The following is a 24,603-nucleotide window of genomic DNA, read 5'->3' on the forward strand; positions in this document are numbered from 1 at the left end:
TTCGTGCTTGGGTTTTTGTTAAAAGGTATGTGCAGCCTTACACAGATCGGGAGGTCTCAGCAACTCATTCACAAGGGGAGCCTGACTTGGAACTGCCACAAGATATTCCTCCACTTGCCCCACCATCAGTGCAATTGCAGCGTAGGGATTGGCCTCCTCATTACGGCATTTTCAGATTTGCCACAGGCCATAGACCAAAATCTGTAGTATCTCCCACGATTGTGCACCAGTTTTATATTTTTCCTTTAGATAAGCCCAGCATGAAGCAAAATCGGTACCCACTATAGTAGTAGAATCCAGTTGCAGAGTGCAAGCATTCCACAAGGCACGTGCAAACTCACACTTAAAAAACAAATGCAACTGAGACTCAACATCCTTACCACAGATCCCACATTTATTGTCCACTGTCATATGCCGACGACACAGGTTGTCACGTACAGCCAGAGAGTTTAGGCACCCTCTCCACATGAAAGATCGTAATTTTGGGGGCACTTTTAAACTCCAAATTCCTTTCCAAAAACATATTTTTCCTGGTCGAATTACTACTCTCTCCTTCACCTTTCCGCCCAAGCTCGCCATTCCGCTGGAGGTTCACTGCAAGTTTATAGCTTGATTTAACCGTATAGTCACCTGGCTTTGTAAAGTGCCATATCAATTTATCTGGGCAGCCCCGACGACTCACAGGCATAGATAAAATAGTCTTTGTTTCCTCCGCATTAAACCAAACGGCCACCTCCTCACTCTTCCACGTCTTCGTAATTGGATCAATAAAGTCCTTGACATATGTCGGCCTTCCAGGATGGTTTGACATCACCTGAAACTTATAAGGTTTTGGGAACCGGCGGTTGCTATGGATCTTTATGCTTTCTCCATTGCCGACCCTCCACTTTACCCTATCCTCAAGGATATGACGTCCTTCAAGAATTCTTTTCCAGCCCCAAGACGCACCACGACCTACTCCTGCCGACCAAAAGTCAAGGCCAAAAAAATATTTTTCATGCAGCAATTTAGCCAACAAAGACTTAGGATTGTGTAGAATTCTCCAACAAGTTTTCGCAAGTAAAGCCAAATTAACACAAATTAAATCACGGAAGCCAAGGCCCCCGTCCTTTTTCATGCAACTCAACTTTTGCCAACTAAGCCAATGAACTCCCTTATGCTCCACAGAACTCTTCCACCAAAAGTTTGCTTGGTCTGCCCCAAGTTCTTTACATAAAATGACAAGTAATTTAAAGCAGGACATGGCATAATTAGGTAGAGCAAGAGCCACTGCCTTAATTAAAATCTCCTTGCCTGCATGCGTCAAATATTGCTCCGACCACCCCATCAGTTTTGTGGTAAGACAATTATGTACCCCTTCAAAGACCGCTTTCTTTAAGGCCCCAAAATCTGCCTACAGCCCCAAGTATTTACCAAAGCCATTATTGCGTTGAACCCCAAGAATGTCAACCAAATGCTTACATGTACTCTCAGGACATCTTGTATTGAAAAATGCAGAGTTCTTATCCAGATTAATTCTTTGACCTGATTCGTGCTCATAGCCCCGCAAAATATGTTTTAATAGCTCCACTTCCCCATCCTCTGCTTTACAAAATAAGACCGAGTCATCAGCAAAGAACAGATGCGACACACTCGTACCATGGGTTTTGAATTGATAACCATGTAAACCCCCAAACTCCTCAGCCTTCTTAATCATAGCAGATAAACCTTCTGCACATATAAGAAAGAGAAAAGGCGAGAGCAGGTCTCATTGCCGGATACCCCAAGTCAGTTTAATACTTATAGTCGGTTCCCCATTCAACAAAATCAAGTAATTCACAGTAGACACACACTTCATTATCCAGTGACATAATTTACCATCAAAACTCAATTGCAACATCATGGCTTCTAAGAAAGGCCACTCCACTCGATCATACGCCTAGGCCATATCCAATTTCAAAACTCAAAACAGTCATCCATATAACAAAATTAAACAAAATTAAACAAAACCCCAAAATTCATGCAATCCATGCCAAAAAGATAAAACAAAAAATTGCAATAAGATCCATATTGGACAAAAATTAAACTTAAACAAAAAATAAATCAATAGAGAAAGGGTAATACAGAGGCAACAAGGTGCTCAACTGATACCCGCACCAAAATCACACAGGAGAGACAAAGAGGTGGGTTGTGGGTTGAATCTTGCACAGGAAAACTGAAGAGAAAATCTTACGAAATGGAACGAAGCCTTGATTTTCGAACTTGGAAAAGAGTATTAGACTAAGGATGAGATCTTGCAAAGGACCCATATAGTGTTTCGGGTTAGTGAAAAATAAAAACACCCAACCATATTCCGGCTCCAATATGGATCATCCAAAAGAGGATGAGAGAAAGCTAGCTTTGCTCTATTGTTCAGTTCATTCATTCTTCTAATGCTAAAACAAACAAACCGGAAAGGCAAATAAAAATTGAAATTGGGTGAATCAAATAAAGTTAACACAAGTTGGAACTAACTAGAAGGAGATCACATAGTCGTAAGTTAACGTTGGGTGTGAAGTTAACAAAAGTTTCTCTCTCCTTAGTAGGATATCCTGAGTCATCATATGAAATCACATTCATATGAAACTCTCAAGAAGAATGGAGTCTTCTTGAAAAGAGAAACTTAAAATATAACAAAAGGATGTTTGCTTGAATCCTCTAAATTATAAAATTGAGAGATCATGTGTAGTGTACTTAACATATCATACTTGTCAAATGAAAGACTTGATTGTCAAGAATGTCCTATTATGTGTAAAAGGGGTAACGGATGTGCTTTGAAATGATGTAGGGAAATCATGGATTGGAGTTGTCCCATAGGTGGACAACTGAGCTACAGTTACTTAAAGTATCAAGGAGCATAACTGTAAGCAAGGTCCATTCAATGAATAAACGTTTTTCGTCTTGGACATTGAATGTGATTTCACAGACAACATATAAAATGTCATTGATGTATCTTAATCAATGTATTAAATATCGATATTATCGTTTTTTTGAGGGGGTGATATGCTGAAAAGTCTCCTTGTTACGCATAGAGGGATTCGAACCCCTCCCTCTGTCAGCCACCCCCTGCACCTTATCCAACTCACTGTGTTTGTGATTGTATTTTCGGCGTGTAATATTTATAACGACTTTAAAATATTTGCAAGCTAATATTTATTATCTAGGATAAATTTCTATATTTAAAAAAACACCAAGGGGATTCAAACCCCTCCCATTTTACTCCTTCAACACCTTAACCACCATATCACTTATGTTTTTGTGAAAATATGCTAAAATATTTATATATATACATGGTTTTGTTTTGAATTCTTTTTGCAAGAAACAAATTTTCACATAAGAATGAATCTTTGACCATTCCTTTTCAAGTTTCTACTTTTGGGGATTTATCATTTGATGACTACTCTTCACAATATACTTACTTTGCACATAAAGATGAGGAAGATAGTGAAAAATTTGAACCTCATAGGAACTGTATGTAGTACTAAGTCACTTATGTATCTTACCATGCAATCTATAAAGTGTAAAATATTGTAGTAATTCATTATATATAAATGATTGTGGTGTTTAATCTTCTTTCATTAATTACTACATATTTTCTACACTCATAGTGTTTGCCAGGTCGCTATATAATCAACTTAAATCAGTTAAATCCATCATGCAATGCATTTCCTTCCAATTTTTTGTGATAAACTAATAGATAATTGACTAAATAAACATCCTGCAAAGTTTCAATAAAAATTTCCAAGTTTTTCTTACAATTTCCATGGTTTTTATTCAATTTTTATCGATATCGATAATATCCCAATATTTCCATCGAAATTTCCGTGTTTTTGGACTATCGATATTTCCGATATCATCGATATTTTTTACCTTAATCTTAATACAATGAAGACAAATGGAGGCAATAGCTTAAGCCAGGAAACAAGAGGTCTCATCAAAGCTCCAAACACACACTAAGAAAAGTAGACGTGTGATAAAATGAATCACATGTTTGAGAGGATAACGTGACTTATGCTTATGATACATGACCTTGCAGTACTACTATGTATACACAAGACAATCGCTTCGATTCGATTAACATATAGAGTATATGGTTATTGGATAAGCAGCTAATTGACTTTAAGTGCAAGTGGGCAAGGATCTACCGACTTTTATAGATGGATCCTTTTGATGATGGGCAAGAATCTAGAGATAGTGTTAAAGATTTAGCTCCTTCTAATGATATGAAAGTATCAGTTCCTTCTAATGATATAGTTGATATCACTCAAATTGGTAAGAGACATAAAAAGCTTACAAAACAGGTATGAACTCAGTTTGAAATAGTTCCTCTTGGTGAAGATAGCAAGCTAAGAGCCAAGTGCATGAAATGTGGTAATTTGTACTTGTGTTATAGTAGATATGGTACTGGAAATTTGAAGCATCATCTTGATTCTTGTGTGAAATCTAATACTTATGATTTAGGCCAATTGTTATCATCTAAATATGAAGGGTCTATTATAACAAGGTCTACTCATGTTCTTCTTTCACGATAAATTTTGTATAATCATACTTGCTTGGCTTTTCGAAAACATTAAAAATTACTTTCTCATCTCTAATTTATGATTCAAAGGGTGTTCTATTTTTATTTATTTTTAATCAATGGGGCTGAGAGAACACAAACTTGGGACCTCTTCCAACATTGAAAATGAGATATCATTAGACTGATAAATTGGAAAAAACTCGAGTTGTTTGAACCTCATAATTTGCTCATTTTACACCCAGTTGCTAAGAAAAATACAATTTTACCTTCTTAAAATGAGTGATGATTTTTTTAGCCAAATACATATTTGTGAGATTTGAGTGATTTTCCAATTTGGTCATGTAATTTCAATTTTGGCATGTCTTGTACATTGGCCTTTTTTGACATCTCAAGTACATTGACTTTGGAAAATGAGCCAAATTTTATATTTTAAAACTCCAATTTATGTGTCTAAAATCCCCTATTTTTTCTTGCAAGGGGCTTATAGCTCGGGTGGTTAAAAACATTTATGGTACATCCAAGGTTCTAGATTAGATTTTCCCCTCCCCCAATATTGTCTATACAAAAAAAAATGAATAAATAAATAAATCCTCAAAATTTAACTGAGTTAGCAATTGATCTCAAAATTCCAAAGGTATACAAATTACAAGATTAAGAGTTATTGAATCTAAAAATGGTTGTCGCCTACACTAAAAAGTTCAAGTAACCCAATTTTTACTTTTATTTTTAAAAAAAATTTCAAAACAAGACCTAAGTTTGGTATCAATCTAAGTTTTCCCAAATCCGTTTTACATAGAATTAATGCTTAATTATTGTTTTACCCCTAGAACGGACTCAGTCTCACTTTATCCCTTGAAAACTGAAATTTTCTCACTTTATCCCACAATCTCTAAAAATTGCTGAAATTTTCTTATTTTACCACTTCTGTCCATTTCCATCTATGAATATATGGTTATAAGATTGGTAGAGAATTCTTCCTTGTACCTTTTTTCACTTAAAAAAATAATAATCTAAATTTGCTAAAACAAAAAGCTACAACAAAAAGCCTACATGGAAGAAAAGACCCCAACCCTCCACGTGGAGTTAACCCATTTTATTTGAATTCACCAATGGCAAATGACCAAGGTTTCCTCTTCAAATTTGTTGGCCTTCGACGTCGTCTCTTCAAACTTTCTTCCTTTTTCTTTCCCGGGCGGAGATTTTCCTGCCCAATTTTCCCGGAAAGCAAACAAAAAAAATGCAAACCAAAACCCTGATAGCTCACCCTCCTCATTCCTGTCTCCTCCAAATCCCCACCCACAGCTCTCGTTCCAAACCTTCACTCTTCTTCAGCAATCCATCTCTCTCTTTCACTTCACGCGTTACCCACACACTTCGCCTCCCAAAACTACGCTTCTCGGCTCCAGTACGACGTCGTAATGGGTTCGCCACAGGTTGCATTAGCGAAAACCTCGAAGATAGCGCCGGAAATCGTAGAGTAGAAGATGGGGAAGATGATGCTTCGGTGTCTGGAGAAGTTGTGGAGGTGAAAAAAGAAGAGTTGGAGAATCCGAGTCTATGGAATCAAATGAAGGAGATTGCAATGTTTACGGGACCTGCCACGGGGCTCTGGATATGTGGCCCACTTATGAGTCTCATAGATACTGTGGTCATTGGTCAGGGAAGCTCTATTGAGCTTGCTGCTTTAGGTACTTAGTTCAAATAAACTTGGGTTTTTGTTTTTGTTTTTTTGTTTAGGTAATGGTGAAAATTTAGCTGAGCTCTGTTTACTATTTTCTGTGCAGGCCCTGGAACTGTAATGTGTGATTATATGAGCTATGTGTTCATGTTCCTTTCTATTGCAACTTCAAACATGGTTGCCACTTCGCTTGCAAGACAGGTTAGTTTCTCTTAGGATATTGGAAAAGTGTGCATTGCGTAGGTGTTGATAAGAAAATGAGTTAGACATGAAACTTTCATCTTTTGGGTATTTTTTGTGCCCATATTCTATAAACATGATTCATGATTGCTGATATATTAGTCTTTCCAAGACAACTACGCAGTCCGGGGAGGTATAGTCATTTCAGTCAATTTTTGAAAATGGATTTAACTCAAAGGGCCATAGTTAGGTGGGGACAAGTTTTTCCCATTGGATAGTTGGTATTTTCTTGAAAATTCATTACAAGACTTCTCTAATAGAACAAATATAATGATAGCTGATGACTTGCTTGTGAGCATGGGCATGAGGTTTTGTTTGTGAGATGTTCATGCACTGTCAGTGTGTATATTTGTTATCACTACGTTGTAATTTGTAACAGACTACATTTATTGCTTTGGCATCAAATCGTGTTTTCTTGCTTTCTCTTTCTTTTCTTTTTCCTGAGACAAACTTCTGTTATGTATACTTATGAATTCTCATGCTGAATTCATCTGCTACTTAGATCTCTATTTTCCATGACTTTTATTGTATTTCTTTGACTATCTAGTATTGGTGCAGGATAAAAATGAAGTGCAACATCAGATATCTAATTTGCTCTTTGTTGGATTGACCTGTGGCTTCTTAATGCTTTTATTTACAAGGTTCTTTGGTTCATGGGCACTAACGGGTAATGAGGACAGATACATATTTTAGATATCCTTATGTTGCCGAAAGATAAAGTGCTTGATTTTGTTCAATTGTTTAATTTATGCATTTTATAGATGATTATTGACTTATGAATTCTTGCTTTTCAGCCTTTTCTGGATCAAAGAATGTGGAACTTATTTCTGCAGCGAATACATATGTTCAGGTGTCTTTCCTTTTTTTCTTTTCGTTTTTGTTATTTACATTTGCTCTTAGTCATTAGGTCACATATGCATGACAACGACATTTGTGCGTATACGTACACGTGAGAATGAGATTTTTGGTAGAATTTGTGCATTATCTTGTCAAGATTATTTGATCTAAGAGGTATTTCTATTTGTTTAGTGCCATTGTTCATAGTTATCATACGGAAGGTGCAAATAAATGAGAACCTGTCTTATTATACTTGTGATGGAAGTCCAAACTAATGTTTCTGCAACACAAATTTGTGCTCAAAAAGTAAGTAATTGCTTAATAATGTCCCGTTCTTCATTAGTAGGCGAAATCAAAACTGAGTCTTTTCTTTACTTGATTGCTCCTATGTTGTCACAACGGATGATCATTTGACATATCTTTCTGCTTGGTGTTCTTCTACAACCAGTAGAAGAATCCCTGTCTTGATTTCTTTTTAAATGACTTTGTAATTTGACTGATTATTTTCTGTTGGTAGATACGAGGATTGGCATGGCCTGCACTTCTTGTTGGTTGGGTTACTCAGAGTGCAAGGTTACTATATCTCTTCCCATGCATTATCTACAGCATAAAATTCTAACCATTTAAAGATATAGAAGTGAATAAGTAAATTGATAGAAGCTCTACTGGTCCTCCTTGTTCAAAATAATTAGCAACTGCTCTACATAAGGGATATGGTAAAGGCCTTAATATCTGTTTAGCACAGGGGATATTGTTTCTATTGGGGGAGAACTGAGAAGAATTTACTGTCAAAGAAAGAAATTTGGCACCATCTAGTTGATATAATTAAGTTTATGAATTTACGTCTCATTGTCTCAGAAACAAGTATGAGACGAGCACTCTTAATTTGACTTTTTATCAGGCAAAACTATTATTTTGACTTGAATCACTTTATTGCCTAAGGGAAGGTTATCTCTGGCAGGAATTTTAAGTGCTGAGGTTAATGAGATTGTGAGCAGCTGTTACTTCATGTTCAGTCTCTGATATTCTCAATCTGTTTCCCAGTCTTGGCATGAAAGATTCCTGGGGTCCTTTGAAGGCCTTGGCTGTAGCTAGTGCCATAAATGCCGTTGGTGATGTGCTCCTCTGTAGCTTCTTAGGCTATGGTATTGCTGGTGCAGCATGGGCAACAATGGTGTCACAGGTATGCTAGATGAACATATTAATATATTTCCTATTGGCACATTAACTTCTTTTCCACTACTACTGACTGGTATAAAATAGGTTGTTGCAGGATATATGATGATTGAAGCTCTCAACAATAAAGGATACAACGGCTATGCAATCTCTGTTCCCTCATCCAAGGAACTTCTGACAGTACTTGGGCTTGCTGCTCCAGTATTTGTGACAATGATGTCGAAGGTTCAATTTACTCTTTTAAATTTCTTTATCATGTCTGATGCGATTTTCTCATTTTTCATAGTTCGTTAAACATGATCGATACTCTTGCACTCCCTCTTAAATCGATAAGGGACAAAACTTCTAAATTCTCATACTAGATGGCATTATCATCACAAATTTCAAACCAAAACTTCATAAATACGTTTGTGTATTTTAAATTTTTATGAACAAATATTCAATAGTCATACTACATTTAATAAATTCAGCAACCAAACATGACTCAACTTAGGGAGCACCCAAACAACGCTTGAGCAACCAATAAAGGAACATCCAACAACAAGATCTGACCAGAAGGGGACAGCAGGAGTCCTATGAGGATCAGTGGATCACAATCAGAAACATAGAAAAGAAGAAATACCAATAGTAGTTAGTGAAGATGTCGAAGATGATGATGCAAAACTAGACTTCTAATGGTTAACAATGAGAAACGATGAACAACGGATGTCGACTACTATAAGTACAGAACAAACGGTTAGACTAACAAAGGAGAGGAAAATAAAATAAAATTGGAGAACATTATGACAACCTATTTATAACATAGCTAAGTTTGTCCAGAAAAAGAAATATTTTTCCCAAAGAAGGTTAGGTCTAATGCTCTGATACTGTGCCGAAAAATAAGGGAGAAAGTTAGATGCTTTAGTTTAAATAGAATACGGCCTAAAGGAAACTAAATAACAACCAACTCACTCACTTTAGGAAAAACTGGATCACACCCCTAAACAGATTAGGCAACCAAAATTTTCTATCTAACTTGGGATCTTAATTAAAATATAATTTTGTTCTCTAATAGTGATATTGTGAATTTGTGATGCATAGGTTGCTTTCTACTCCCTCCTTGTATATTTTGCAACATCTATGGGAACAAATACCATGGCTGCTCATCAGGTTAGTTTTGGTCAAATTTCATGTTAGTAGTGGTTTACTTTTGGAGATAAGATGGTTATGTGCATTGATGGCTTGCCATTTACTAGGTCATGATTCAAACATTCTGCATGTGTACGGTGTGGGGTGAACCTCTCTCTCAAACTGCGCAATCATTTATGCCTGAGTTTATATATGGAGTAAATCGTAGTTTGGCAAAGGTGTGTCCTACTTAACATTCTATTGATATGATGACATCTAAATTTTTATCTTGGTTGTACTGTTTGAGATTTGAAGAGTTTCCGTGTATATTTTGGTGTGGACAAATAAATTACATAGGATACTCCCCTTTCAATGAATATAATGTAGATTATTCCTATTTAGAATCTGTATCTATATTAATGTTTATTTGTTCATTGTCTTCTGAAAGTTTTATGATACGAACAGGCTCGAATGCTGCTGAAGTCACTTGTCATCATTGGAGCTATACTTGGTTCGGTATTAGGTATCATTGGAACATGTGTTCCATGGTTGTTTCCCAATATCTTTACACCTGATCAGAAGATCATACAGGAGGTTGGTCTTTGCTTTCTTAAACTCGTTAAAGTCTTCTAATTCAAATTTCTTTTGTTGCCATTAGTTATAAGTGCTGCTGTGTATCTTGATCAAGGAAAGAATCAAGTTGGGTTGTTAGCTCCTTTATAAATTGTATTGATCCTTCTATAATATTTACAGCTTTCCACCGGACGCATAGTATAAGAGGGTTGTGACAACTGCTTTTAAACTGAATCATCAGCATTTATTCTTCCAATCATATCAAATTTTTGACTCCATGCATATTGATTATTCACCTATGGCTTACATTGGTCATGAAAAGGTGGAATAACTGATAAAAGGTTCTACAAGTCCGTTGGTCATGAGTTGTAATAACTTGTAAAAGGTTCCACAAGTGTAATTCCTCATCATATTCTATTATGTGTTAATGCAGATGCATAAGGTGCTGATACCATATTTTCTTGCATTAGCTGTGACTCCCCCCACTCACAGCCTTGAGGGAACATTGCTGGTATGTTCAATTTTATCTTCAATGATGATTTTTCTAATGTTCTTCTTATAAGCCTTTGGTTGCACATCTTGTGCCTGCCTTTTAGATCAAAGATTGATGAAAACTTTGAGTTATGTATGCACTGTGTTTCCAGTGGAAATACTGAACAGTTCATCCTGTTTATAAATGTGAAATATAAGCTCTCTTGGAAGGGTTTAATAAGTTTGATAGTCATGTTGTGTACTTGAATGGGATTCTACTTTCTGTGGCATGGTCAAACGTCTGATGGATGCTCCTTGTGATTTGTCTTATCTTCATGAAACATGCACTACCTTTCAGCGAACTCGATTTTCTGTCTCTATTAATAGGACTTAATCTTACTTTAACTGAAAGCTTGTTGAGCTAAGGGACTTCTTTTCTTCCTTTTCTATTTTTCCTTTTTTTTTCTTGTGCTTTGGGAAAATCAGACTAATATATACCCCAACTCGTCACCATCTGAGGTCAGATTTTCCAGGTATTGTCATTGCTAATAAAACTTATGGCTTACTGATTAAAAATAAAATAAAAGGAAACCGTCATTCCATTGCTTTTGCTGGACAAGGGATGCACTTTTTGGCCTATGGTTTACCTTTCCCCAGATGATAGAATTCAGTTCTTTTGGGTCTATAGTTCACTGGGACATTAGGCATTTCATCCCCTTCTGCCATGTATCCCATGGTGTTTTCTATCACAACAATAACCACTTGAGAGAAATACACAAGTCTCCCAAAATCTCATTTATGCACTTTAGTGTTCCAGAACTTCTGTTCTGCTGGAAGTAGGCTTTTCTTTTTTGTTTTTGAAATCCGACAGCACAAGCACATACTCAACAAGCTATATTGTTTTGCTAAATCTTGTGCTACTTGCTGATTATCCAAATTACAAATTAAAGAAAGACCCTCTTTTGAATGCCATGATTTGGAGTCCAAACTTGCTTCAAATTGTTGTTTTTTATTTTATTATATTACTATAGAGAGCTCTCTTACATCATAGGCACAAACTTTTTCTCGAGCATCAGAATTTTCTTTTTTCAGGCTGGACGAGATCTAAAATTTATTAGTCTGTCCATGAGCGGATGCTTCTCTTTAGGTGGACTTCTATTGCTGGTAAGATCTGTTTTAAATCTCTTGGTGTCGACTTCAAGAGTTATTGGTTCTTTATGCATCCACACTTTTCTTTCATCAGCTGTTGAGCAGTAGAGGATATGGTTTAGCAGGCTGCTGGTGGGCACTGGTAGCATTCCAATGGGTAAAGACCAATATCTCTATGACTGTGCATGTCTAAATATTTACCTATTTGAACTTATCTGAATACAAAGCTTTCATTGCAGATGCGGTTTTTCCTCTCTCTACGACGCCTGATATCCCCCGACGGCATTCTTTTCTCTGAAGATATGAGCCGCTACAAATTGGAAAAACTCAGAGCTGTGTAATCTAGGAATCATATGAACATATGAGCTAAATGGTAACATCTTGGCGTGGATCAAATTCATGTTGCAGTGTTATCATTTTACAGATTAGCAATTATGATCACATTAGATGCGCAATATCCCAGTGGCCAAAAATGAGGTTGGCACTATTCTTATGTCTAGGAACGTTCAAGGTTCTACTTCAAGATCCAATGAACAGATGGAAGCAATGTTGGCGTCAAGAAAGTAATTATAAGCAGCTGCGGTTTCTTTTGATCAATTGTTGTAATTGTTCTGTAGACAGAAAGAGAAGCTCCATACATAAATGACTAGAAAAAGATTCACAGTTTTTATTTGTAAACTAATTGGGTGTTGATCAATCCAATTGGTGAACAAGTTCAATGATGAAACCAATTCCTATTTTTTATATAATTTAAAGTATGCATTTGGGATTCTATTTATGCCTTACAATTTGATATTCACACGTAATTAAGCATCACAACCAAACATAATTTAGAAAATGATTCCAAGAAACCTTTCTTTTTTATTTTCTAAGTTGAGAATGATTAGAAGTGAAGATTCAATTTTTCTGATACTAGGGAAGAGAACAAGATGACCCTTTGCCATTATGGTCACCGATGCCAGCCACATGCACCATCTTTCAGCAAGATCCCAGGTTACCTTTCAATTTCATTTTTTGGTTCAGTTTAAATTTGACTTTGCAACAAAAATTCCACAGTATCCACACAATGCAAAGCTTTGAAGGTAAAATGTAAGAACTCCTTCCCCCAGAACCTTGTCAACACAGCTCCAGAATAATATTACCATAACCCTAATGTGACAGGAATTTAGACCCTAGTTCTTCCTCGGCTATCACGCCCAAACGTACTTGGTCTTTCTCCTTTTTTCTGAAATTCCACCGATGTGGGTCTCGAATACGTCTTTCGTCTCATAAATACCTTCCGCATCTGCTGCCTTTTCTCCTCTGCTTTCAACTTGGTGAGGCTGGGCCTGTATAGAATCACTGTTCTACCAATTTGACCAACAATAACTGAACCAGTTGCTTCCTCCAATTGTTTCACCACATCGTCTAGCTCTCCCGGGCATGTTCCATGTATTTTTACCTGTTCACAACATTAAATGGCACTATGTTTAGCTAAGCACACCTATATTTCAGTTCTTCACTTTCAATTGGTAAAAGTAAAATAAAGAGAGAAAACAGAATGACACACAACAAATGAAATACAGACTATTACGATAATTTTCTAAAAATAACTCATCTTGTCCGAGTTAGTCTTTGTTTACATCTACCTTCCCTTGGAGGGCTGTTCGGGAGTTTTCCATATCAGGTTCTAAAGTCTAAAGTCTAAACCATAGAGTATGCTACAAACATTGTACAGTTATAAACTATGGTACAAGGTTTTTCTTCTAATTTGGAGTAACTGATTGATAGGGAAGCTTGTGCCTTATGCAGTGTCATCAAGAGCTAGTTCCAAATCAGCTCAACTCAACTCAACAAAGCCCTGTTTTTTGGCAAGTGTGTCTGTTTGGTCTGTGTCCTAAATGTCATCATTTTTTCCATTCAATTTTGAATAAAAAGTGTTTCTATTCAAAAAAAAAAAAAAAAAAAAAAATATGATCCTCGCAAACTATCAATAGAGCCTAGAATTATGACCTTTTTATCAGAAGACAACATTTTATTACAGAGCAGTAGCTAGCAGAATCATCAAGCAGACATCTCATGACATAACAACACATGTTTAGCAAGTAGATGGGCAACCCTATAAGAATAATGAGTTCATCAGATCACTTCAATTTGAGATTTCAAAATTTATTAACCAAAACCCCTTACTACTAGATATTCAAAGAGAAGTAAGAAAGCTACCCCATATGCATTCCATAAATATCAGAATCAACACTTCTGTGACAAAAAGAAAAAAGATAAGACTTCAATTATCTTCAATCCATTCCTATGACAAATCTGAGAAAATGCAACTTGCCTCATCAACAAACAGCAGACAAATTTCACACTAGCACAAAAAAAATCCCTCAATTTTGGCATAAACCCTTAAACCCCAACTGGGTACTAACTCAACCACCAAATTCTTCTTTAAAAAGAAAAACACTAATTCATAAATGAACAAATTACCTTGAGAAGCTCGTTGGATTCAAGATTCTCTACAAAAGAAGCTGCAAGACTGGCTGTAACACCGGACTTTCCCACCAACTGGGACTTGAGCTTCTTCCCCAAGCTGTGAGCATAGGACGCAAGTTCCTTCTTTTCTTTCACCGTAAGGCTTGGTGGCTTGACCCCATCTCTCTTCAAACCCGAAGAAGACTCCAAACCCACTTGGGCATTTTCCTTATTATCCAAGTTCTCAATTTCAATCTCGGGTTCCTCACCATTATCGTTATCATCATCTTCTGGAATTTCAAGTTGTTGGGTTTCTTCTGCTTCTTGTACAGAGGCTTTGGGGGCAGGAGGAGAGTGGGAGAGAGTGGAAGAGTGGCAGAAGAGGAGAGGACGAGAAGGGAGGGAAGGAAGGGAAGGAGAGATAATTCTACGGCGTGGGATGAATGGAGTCGTGGAGACGGTGGTGGTGGAGATGAGAAGGGGTTTGAGGAAAAGGGAGAAGGAAGAAGATGGCGGTGATGGGCGGTGGAGGAGGGAGTGGAGCCGGTGACAGGTTGGGGCTCCTACTGCTGATGCTGCCGCCATTTGCTCTAGTTTTTTAAGCTTACCCAACAACACTTACCTTCGTAATGTTTATTTAGGCCAAATTTCACTATCGGTAGTTTTTCACTTTCATCATTGTAGAATTTCTACTTTCAGTTTCTCAGCTTCACTTCATTTGCAACGTATTCCAATCCAAGTCAGTAAATTCCAAGACCAAGTTATAGAAAAGTTTGGGTTTTTTCATGTCATATATATATATATATATATATATATATATATATATATATATGTCTTTGTTTTAAGAGTTCAATTGAATCCAAATTCAATTTTTGAACATGTTATACTCAAAAGCATTAATCCTTCTAAGTTTTTTCTTATACACTATTTTTCTTCATAAAACCTTTGGAGGACATATTTTGGGACATAAATGTTTCAATCAACTAAAATTAGGTTACTAATACATGTATTGTCTAAAGAAATATCACATTCAGGATATCGCAGTGGAGTTATCAGCAGCACAGCTAAATCTATGAAAGAAACAAATACTTATGCATATGGGCTAGCGCAATGCTGGAATTCTATGAAAAAAGCCAACCACTACACACTATGCATAAAATGTATCATTGAAGCAGGCCAAGAGCTTCAAAAGCAATGTCAGTTCACTCAAGGAGCTATATTTTACGACGCATATTGTCTCTTAAAATACTCAGATGCAAATTTTCTTAATGTAATTGACACATATAATGCATTTTATGAGATAAATACCAAAATCGTTGGTGATCCCTTATTTATGTATTTTATGCATGGGAAAGTTCACGAATTGTTAGCCCATATATGCTCTAAAATAGTTGGCCAAACATTGTATGCTCGCGGGAAGCTACAAATATTAAAAGCTATTTCACTTTATGGTGCGACTAAATGTATTGAGGATCTTTCTAGCGAAAATTGTAAAAAGTGCCTTGAAATTGCAACTAGAGAACTTCTTGTTTGTACTTATGGAATGAGAGGTAGTTGTGCTTTTCATGGCAGTTGTCATATTAGATTTGAAAATTACCGTTTTTACTAGGTAGAGTTTGTTTCACGAAATGGATTCGTTGAGAATGTCAATACTAACCTCATTCTCATTTGAAGCTTACAGTGGCAGAAAGTCAGGGATAGCTCATTTGAAAGTCTTTGGCTCACTTTGCTATGCACACATCCCCTCTAATCTCAGGCACAAGTTGGAAGAAAACAGTCATAAGTGCATCTTTGTAGGTTATGGTGCAAGTGAGAAAGGGTACAGGCTGTATGATCCAATTTCAAGGAAGATTATTCTATCAAGAGATGTTACATTTGATGAAAATTTGGATTTTATTTTTATTTTTTTATAGCTAATATTACTAAATTGCCCAAATTACATTAGCAAGTTAATAGTTTTGTGGACGAAGTTCACAAAAAATGATAAAGTGAGGCACAAAGGAAGGTTCCATAAAATTAAGATATGGGGAAAATGCCTCACATGTTTGGAGATACTAGTAATTGTAATAAGAGAATGATTTTTCTTCATATTCCATCATGTTTCCCTCTTTTCGGTCGAGGTGGCCGAAGGAAGGAACTTTTGGTCCTTTTTCTCTTGGATTGCGTAGGCGTGCCACCACCAAGCCACTGACTAGCTTAAATGGAAAAAGTTGGATTGTTATGTTCGCACTTCTGACTTCTAACCAGCTGATTGATCGGCCAAGCAAGGAACCTCCTCTTGGCCTAAGTTCTTTCACTTCCTCGGGGTCGAGGATGGTTAGGTTTCGTATGGGTATTTTAGTATTTTTTGAGATTTTAATGATAATGATGCAAATTAAATTAAAAGATGTGATTGAACTTAAAAACAAGAATTAAAATGCGATAAAGTAAATCAAAGCAATAGATAAACATAAATTAAACGAAGAACGAAATAAGAACGATATAAACGATAAAGGCAATAAAATAAAGCAATCTAAAATTAAATTAAACTTAAAGAGAATTCGATAACAATTAAAAATAAAGCGATAAACTTGAATCTTAAAACAACATAAAGGAAAATGCAAGAAATTGAACTTAAATTAACGAAAGTGAAGAACTGATCTAGTCTACTTGCTTGGAAAATAAAAACCTAGTCTAGGGATAGAAAATTGAAAGACAAGAAGTAGGTTTTTGTGTTTGATGTCGAGTCTTTTGCTCTTTGTCTGATGTAGTTTATATAGGGGCATTCGTCAGCCCATGGGCTGGCCATTAAATGGCCAAAGGTCAACTTTGTTCAAAATCTTTCCTTGTGTGGCTTCCTAAATTCGGGGAATTGATTCGAATGAGATCATCATATTGCAAATCTGATCACTTGATTCTCTCCTTCTTAGGAATGTTCCAGATTGACATCACTCTCTTTGATTGCTTTCCTTGGATGGATCTCGTCACGTGCATGAAAACATCCGGAGGTTTTGGGCCTACTTCCGCGAGTTGGGCTTGGACCTCCGAGGACTTAGGGCCAGTTTGGCATTGCTGTGCTGTGAAAATAATCGCTGTTAGATTTGCTGTGAGAGAAATTAGCTGTAAGAGAAAGCAGTTTGGCGTTTGGTAAATTTTTTGTTAAAAGTGTTGTTGATATTGATTTCAACAAAATCAGAAAATAATTGTTGCATAATCATTAAACCCAACGCCTCTTCGAAACTGATTTCTGCATAATTAGAAAATGACAGCACCTCATTAGCTGCTTTCCCTTATAGCTTTCTCTCACAGCAATTTTTAACAATAAGTGATTTTTTCACAGTTTACTAAACGGGTTGGGCTTCTCAAATTTTTTTTAAAATCACTTATCACCCCAAATAAGCAATGTCAAACGGGCACTTAGGCTTAACATCTAATGAGATGATGTGGCTTCCGGAGTCTCTAATTTTGATTAAACATAATCCACCGATGTCGGGTGACTTGAATTCCAATGAGTCCATCCAAGAAACTTGGCCAAGGTTTACATGACTTCTTAGTTTTCAATACTAATACACATATATATATTTAGATAGAGAAAGGGAGTTCGTAGGCCACTTAGTTGGCCTTTCATTCTTGTCTCCAACCTCCCAGGTCATAGGCCTTTAATTTATTATATTATTACATATATCTACAAAGTATAATATGCAACATATATATTGCTCATAGCCTTTCAACACCCATGCCAATTTGACCCAAGTTTGGGAATACCAAGGTAAACCTACGTGGGTTCTCTCATGCCAAAAACCCCTTTTATTCTCCAGCCAACTTAAAAGGTCATCTTTGGCCATTTGTTGGTACTAATATATATATATATATTGGCATTCATCAATTTTAACCCAAGTCTGAAGGCCAAAACCGCATGCATCCTTGGGCCACCAAAGTCTCTTTTTTTTTTTTTTTTTTTGAGAATAAGCGATATTGTATTCATGAATCAAGCACCAGGCTAAAAGCCATACAGACCAGAACAAGAACCAAAACGGTTACAGATACCCAGAAAGGGTTAATACAGATGTGGACAGTAGTCCAAAGGAGGAGGACACCGGAAGCAAAGGGCACTCCGGACATGGCCATAGCAGGCCAGAGAGAACAGTACTGGACAGTAGTCCAGAGAGGGAGGACACCGAAAAAATCGGGCACTCCAGTCATGGCCACAGAGGACCAGAGATAAAGCGGTAAAAACACCGCAGGCCAGGAAAACTCCGGCATCGAACAGTAACAGCCTAAAGCCAAACGCCAAGGCACCCAAACTACAAATACAACAAAACTTAAACTCTTACAAGCAAATACAAGAAGAGACTGAACAAGCAACACTCGCAAAACGAGTTGAAGCACTAAAAAACCGCAAGAAAACTGCAGAAAAACAGATCTGCACCGCAAGCTCGACAACTCCAGGGAGAGCCGAGAACACCCAAGCCGACCAGGCCGATGAGCAGTCCCGGGGAAACGAATAGATCTGAGTAGATCTAAACAGGAGCACCAAAACAGAGCCCACCACCGCGCCGACCGCCGAAAGAGCTACCAGAAAACCACGAACCCACCCAAAATCAGCCACAGTAGCAGTAGAAAGATGGGTAAGAAGAGATCTGGACCAAAAGCCAAAACTAAAGCAAAGCAAGAGAAAAAGGCGTGGAAAAGTAAAATAAAACCCCAACAGGGGAAGCGGGAGGCAAAGGAAAGGAGGGATGAGAAGAAGGAAAGGGAGTAGAAACAGGACGGGTTGCACCAAAGGAAATGGCCACCAACCCCCAAAGGGGGGCGGCGGCTAAGCTTTCAGAGAGAGAGAGTTTTTCTTTTAGCTAGGGTTTGGCCTTCCCTATATTTGGGACCGCTAAAAGAAGGGCCACCTAATTAGGACCATCTAACTATGTTTCTAATGGCAGGAAAATAGGCAATTGATTAACCCATTGCACAACCCTCGTATTGTAGTTTCCACTTGTGCCCAGAACTCTCTTTTTTGGTCGAAAATGACCAGAAACCTTCAACAATGACAAAGTCTCTTTTATTTGTTCACAAAACCATTTGCTTGAAGAGAGGGCCCCACCTTTTATTGTTAGGTGCTTAAAACCCTCAACTTCTAAGAGAAGTTACAGCTGTCTAACTTCTCCAAGCCAATACCCAGCAACAATTGCATATGGGTTTTGTGCTGTGGTGAGGACAAACGAGACTCACTTTCCTCATTGGGTTCGATAAACCCCAACTGTCTCATCTTGCTTGTGGAGCTTTGTCACTTAGCTATTTTACTTTGAAGCTCATAAAGCAGAGCTGAAAACCCCACTTTGTTGTAACCACACAAAGCCTCAAACTCCAATCGCATCGTTCTCAAGTCAAACCCGGCAACCCAGATTCCATGAAGAAAAGTGAGTTGGCTTTCCTTCTTTAATCTCCAAGTTAACAATAGCATCCCATTTTTATTATCTATATATATATATATATATTAAAATCCGGTTGTTGGGCTTTAAGAATACGATTAAAGAAGTTGTGGCATAGATGGTCCATCTTTTGTCGTAAACCTAATTGGTTACTTCCAATTACGTAAATCAATAGTTCAAACCGCACTCAAAGGTAGGGCATTTCCCATTTTTATAGGAACTTATGTACCAGAAACAATGGTATCTCCAATTATAGCCCCTCTGGGATGTAAAATATATCTTTTCTCACCATCCCCATAGTGTATGAGAGAGTTCGATCCTGGCTCAGGATGAACACTGGCGGCATGCTTAACACATGTAAGTCGGACGGGAAGTTGTGTTTCCAGTGGCAGACGGGTGAGTAACGCGTAAGAACCTGCCCTTGGGAGGGGAACAACAGTTGGAAACGGCTGCTAATACCCTGTAGGCTGAGGAGCAAAAGGAGGAATCCGCCCGAGGAGGGGCTCGCGTCTGATTAGCTATAGTTATTGTGTAAATGTGGTTTATATCCAAGTTCGATCCCCTTCCTTGTACATTAGATTAGTTAAAATATCACTTCATAAAAAAATAAAAATAAAAGCTACATTATTGTATATATTAAATCCACTCATATTATAGTATTTGTAGAATCAATAGTAAAACATGATGGTCATTTAGAATATAAAAAAGTTGATTTATTTATTTATTTTTTATTTTTTTTTTGGGGTCAGAATCAAGTTTCATTGATAGAAAGGCAATGCCAATTACAAGATAGTGAAACTCATAAAATGAGTCCAAACAAATGCAACAATAAAAGTCCACTAGAAATAAAACTCAAACAGGCATAAAGTCAGAGTACCAAACTGGCATAAAGCCAGAGCCAACCAAAAGCAGAAACACCACCAAACGCCAAAGTACCGCTGCCGCAGCTTCCATGAAGACCGAGACATCGCCACTAGGACTAATGATGAGTGAAAGAACTGCAAACACACCAAAACACACAAAACAAATACAAAAACTACAGATCTGAAAATCCCTCGCAAAACATAAACCGACCATCAAAGATGCAATAACTCCTACAAAAACGAAACCACCAAAGCACCAAGAAGGAAACAATAGCCAATCCAAGAACAAACTAGGGAAAACACTTCCCAAAGCCAAAGAACCAACATCCTACACAAGGAAAGAGGTGATAACAACCCAAGAATGGAAGGAGGTGGTGCAAGCACCCGAGCAAGAGCTCTACACATCTTCCGAAGGGGACACGAAAAATCGTGTTTGAGATGAATCGCTGCAGCCCATGGGGTTCGATAGATCCAAGAGAGAGATAGAGTCCTTGAAGAAGCCATATAAGGAGGGTGGAATTTAAAGGGAGTTGGGAAATTAAAAGAAGGAAGAAAACAGAGATGGAATGAAGAGGAAGATGGAAGATGGATGATAACTGTTGAGGCCCAAAATGTCACGAGAAGCTTAAGAATGTTTAATATAACATATAATGTTGGTCATGCGTTAATCCAAGCTGTATTTTAGGAATTTATCCATTAAATAAATATATAAATAATGTACATGCCATGTCAAACAAATAATACATTATCCTATGCTAAACCACCCGACAAGCCTAAGTAGGCCCAAGCCACATACATGCCTGGGGCTTGCTGAGCGAGTTGTGGTGTGAATGGTTGCAAGGATCCATGAAGCCCATCAAAGGTTTAAAAGAATAGAGGTTTTGGGCTACTTGGGAACCCCAAAACCCAAGCCCATTTTCTTGAGCCTGTTGAATGGGTAGGTAGAGAAAGCGCACTTTCTTCCAACATTTATTACCCGACTCCCAATTTCTTCGAGCACTAAACCCTTCCAGTAGCTCTAGAACCAGGATGCGGTGCCTACTACCTAACCCCAACTTCCCAGCAAGAAAACCTGAGTCAAACGCCATAAATCAATGTTGCCAACTTCTGCGCCGCTCATTCATTGCTTGCTTCATAAATGTTGGAGCTCCAGCGTCTATAAAAGGAAGCAATGACTAATCCAACGAAAAAAGGGGACAACTAGTAAGCAATATATCCACTGCTAGAAATACCCAAGCATAACCCCTTTCATTCTTCTCCTTTTCTCCCAGGGAGAGGCAAGCTCACTCTCTGTTGGAAATCACCTAGCCTTAGCCATTCCAAACCCAGAAACAAGCCTTACCATGCTTCAACACCATTCAAGTATCCAAATCCTTATACACAAACTAACCACATCAAGAGCAAGCCATACCTAAGCCATGTCATAGAAATCCAAAGAGCCGCCGGAAGAGCAGCTGCAAGAAGAAGAACATGAGGCAAGCTCATTCTCCAGAAAACCCATTGCCGTAAACACACAAAACCCAAGCCTTCCTCCATCATCATGCTTTTCTTTGTTCATAAACCATTCCAAGTTACGAATATCATCCAAAAACCATCTTAAGCCATCCCAAAACCAACCAACATAGAGCAAGCCATAGTCTCACCGCTGGAAAACACTCAAGCTTAACCCAGAAACCATCATCTTCTTCTCACAGCAACCAGAAACCATTCCAAGCCATAAAATACCCTTTATCCAGCATCCTATTTCAACTCAAGCAAACGCTCTCTTGCTAAACTCATGGAGACTTAGCTCTCACGCCACAAACCTCTCATGCCAAGCTTTTATAGTCTCTATACAACATGAACTCTTTCCGAAGCCATCTCACACCATCCCATCAGCTGCTGTATGTTTTCCACTAGCTATTGTATGCCAGCTTCCAGGAACTCCATCTTCTTCAGCATCTTCTCCAACAATACTTCACTACCTGCAACACATACTCCACTTCAAGAAAAGCACTTCCAATACAACAAAATCAAGCAAAATCATTCTAGTACCTACTATACATCAAAACCTGCAATGAGCCATTGAAGATGACCAGAATATTCCCTAAGAATCAGCATTCTTTCGGGATATTTTGGGGCTTAGTCCTTGAACCCAGGCGAAGGGGCAACGTCACTCTCTCTTTACAGCAACCCAAGTCCACCTAGAGCTGCTAGAACAAAAATGGCCCCCACAATAACATAGATGGAATGAAGAGGAAGATGGAAGATGAAAATTGGAATTTGAAAGGGGTATAAGGGGGGAGGGAAGGAGGGGTAGTGACCACATCCCTCCTCGCTGCGTTGAAAGACTAAGGGTTTGAGAGAGAGGGTGTGGCGCTAGGGTTTGAGAGAGGAAAAAATCTAATAATCTAAAAAAAGATGCGCTATAATTTGGTAGAATTGAATACACACCACATAGACATGTTAGGTAATGTAAGCCATAATCCTCCCTGGTGCCTAGCCTGGTCTAAGGGTTTAAGCATGATTAACCAGAGACATGTTACTCTTTATTTATAATAAAAAATTGAACTAATATATAACCTAGGCTGCCCTCCCCTTATATATATATATATATATATATATATATATATATATATATATATATATATATAACATTAACCAATTGAAGCCCTTAGGCTTATTTTCTTGCGGCGCAACTTGAGGAAATCCATAGGCTTCTTTCCGTGATCATTCAAGTGGGCTCCAATCCTCTTTGATAAAGGTGGGCACTAGCCACGATCTCTCTTTCTGGGTATTTGTGAAATTGCCACTACTGATTAATAAAATTTTGGATCCAATAGCCTTTTACCGAATCAGCTATAGACCTTTCATTGATCTAGAAACCCCTAAAGTAAACTATGGGCAGAATCTCTGTTTTAGGTATATTTTTTAAGTCTCAATGAAAAAAGATCCTTGTAAACAATCAACCAAATAAGAAATTAGCTATTTTTAATTGGAGCATAACCATTTTAGGTTACTGAATGTTGTTTTAGTGCTTTTATAATATAAAATTGGTTTTGGTTAATGCTTGCTTGTTTTCGGTTAATGCTTGCTTGTTTTCACAAGATGGTGATTGACAACAATTTCTCTCTGTTTTTAACTGTTCCCATAGGCTTCTTTGCTTGCGATGCAACTTGAGGAAACTCATAGGCTTCTTTGCGTGATCATTCAAGTGGGCTCCAATCCTCTTTGATAAATGTGAGAACTACGATCTCTCTTTGCGGTATTTGTGAAATTGAACTACTAATTAACTATTTTGCGTAATCTTTTGAGTCTTTTAAGTCCTTTGAGTCTTGAAGCTCGATAACGATGCCAATTATTCTTGTTACACCTGTATAGTTTTGGTTAAGTTGTTATGTTTGTTATAGGTTGTTAGAGAACTACGATCTCTCTTTTCGATATTTGTGAAATTGAACTGCTAATTAACTATTTTGCTTAATCTTTTGGGTCTTTTGAGTCCTTTGAGTCTTGAAGCTCGATAACAATGCCAAGTCATGATAGTTCATCTACATATCACAAAGGCTTTATATACTGAAAACTTGTCGGATCTAGGTGGCCTTTTAGTTAGAAAAAGATAAACCCGAATTGTTGTTCTCAATCCAAAATGTTGGTCCAGTTTTCAGTACTAAAAGGAGTTCGACCTAGCTGTTTTTAGGTCTCACAAGTGAGCGGTGAGTCAATCTGAAATCTTGGATTATCTTGGCTGATTATTTATTCCAAATCCAACTAGTTGGATTTTATCTATTTTTTGCCATTTCTTTATTGGCTATGCCTTATGGAGTTGAGCACCACTTGACTTGGCTGGAATTTGGTCTCCTTACACAAAGTAGGATGACCTATGTTGGTGCATATCCCCTCAGCCTTAAACAGTAAACGATAATATTTGCACAACCAAAACTGCCATGGTTCTTTCTTCTTTAGTGAAAACTCAACATGATATCAGAGCTTCTAATATCTAATGCTTCTTTTCTTGCTCTTTCTCTCTCTCTCTCTCTCTCTCTCTCTCTCTCTCTCTCTCTTTTTTCACTACACTCCAAACCTCGTTTATATTCTCCTAAGACCGTACTTCATTTCTCTTTTCCTAAGGCCTTACCT

General features: G+C 37.5%; 2 protein-coding genes across 2 annotated transcripts; one reads left to right on the forward strand and one right to left on the reverse strand.

Moving 5' to 3' along the window:
• Nucleotides 1-5,675: 5,675 nt before the first annotated feature.
• On the forward strand, nt 5,676-12,540 carry LOC110768485 (MATE efflux family protein). The gene is made up of 14 exons (XM_021972229.2): nt 5,676-6,225; nt 6,322-6,416; nt 7,014-7,122; nt 7,250-7,305; nt 7,810-7,865; nt 8,337-8,475; nt 8,556-8,693; nt 9,549-9,617; nt 9,704-9,814; nt 10,041-10,169; nt 10,582-10,659; nt 11,712-11,783; nt 11,863-11,925; nt 12,008-12,540. Exons 1-14 carry the CDS (start codon nt 5,775-5,777, stop codon nt 12,107-12,109), a joined length of 1,668 nt encoding a protein of 555 aa, XP_021827921.1. The 5' UTR covers nt 5,676-5,774; the 3' UTR covers nt 12,110-12,540.
• A 303-nt stretch (nt 12,541-12,843) lies between these two features.
• LOC110768486 (RNA-binding CRS1 / YhbY (CRM) domain protein) lies at nt 12,844-14,877 on the reverse strand. Its single transcript, XM_021972230.2, has 2 exons — nt 14,235-14,877; nt 12,844-13,209 (listed from the first exon to the last, which is right to left on the reverse strand). Exons 1-2 carry the CDS (start codon nt 14,802-14,804, stop codon nt 12,934-12,936), a joined length of 846 nt encoding a protein of 281 aa, XP_021827922.2. The 5' UTR covers nt 14,805-14,877; the 3' UTR covers nt 12,844-12,933.
• Nucleotides 14,878-24,603: the final 9,726 nt, after the last annotated feature.

Source organism: Prunus avium, chromosome 8, assembly GCF_965620075.1.
Source record: "Prunus avium chromosome 8, drPruAviu1.hap1.1, whole genome shotgun sequence".
NCBI classification, from domain to species: domain Eukaryota; kingdom Viridiplantae; phylum Streptophyta; class Magnoliopsida; order Rosales; family Rosaceae; genus Prunus; species Prunus avium.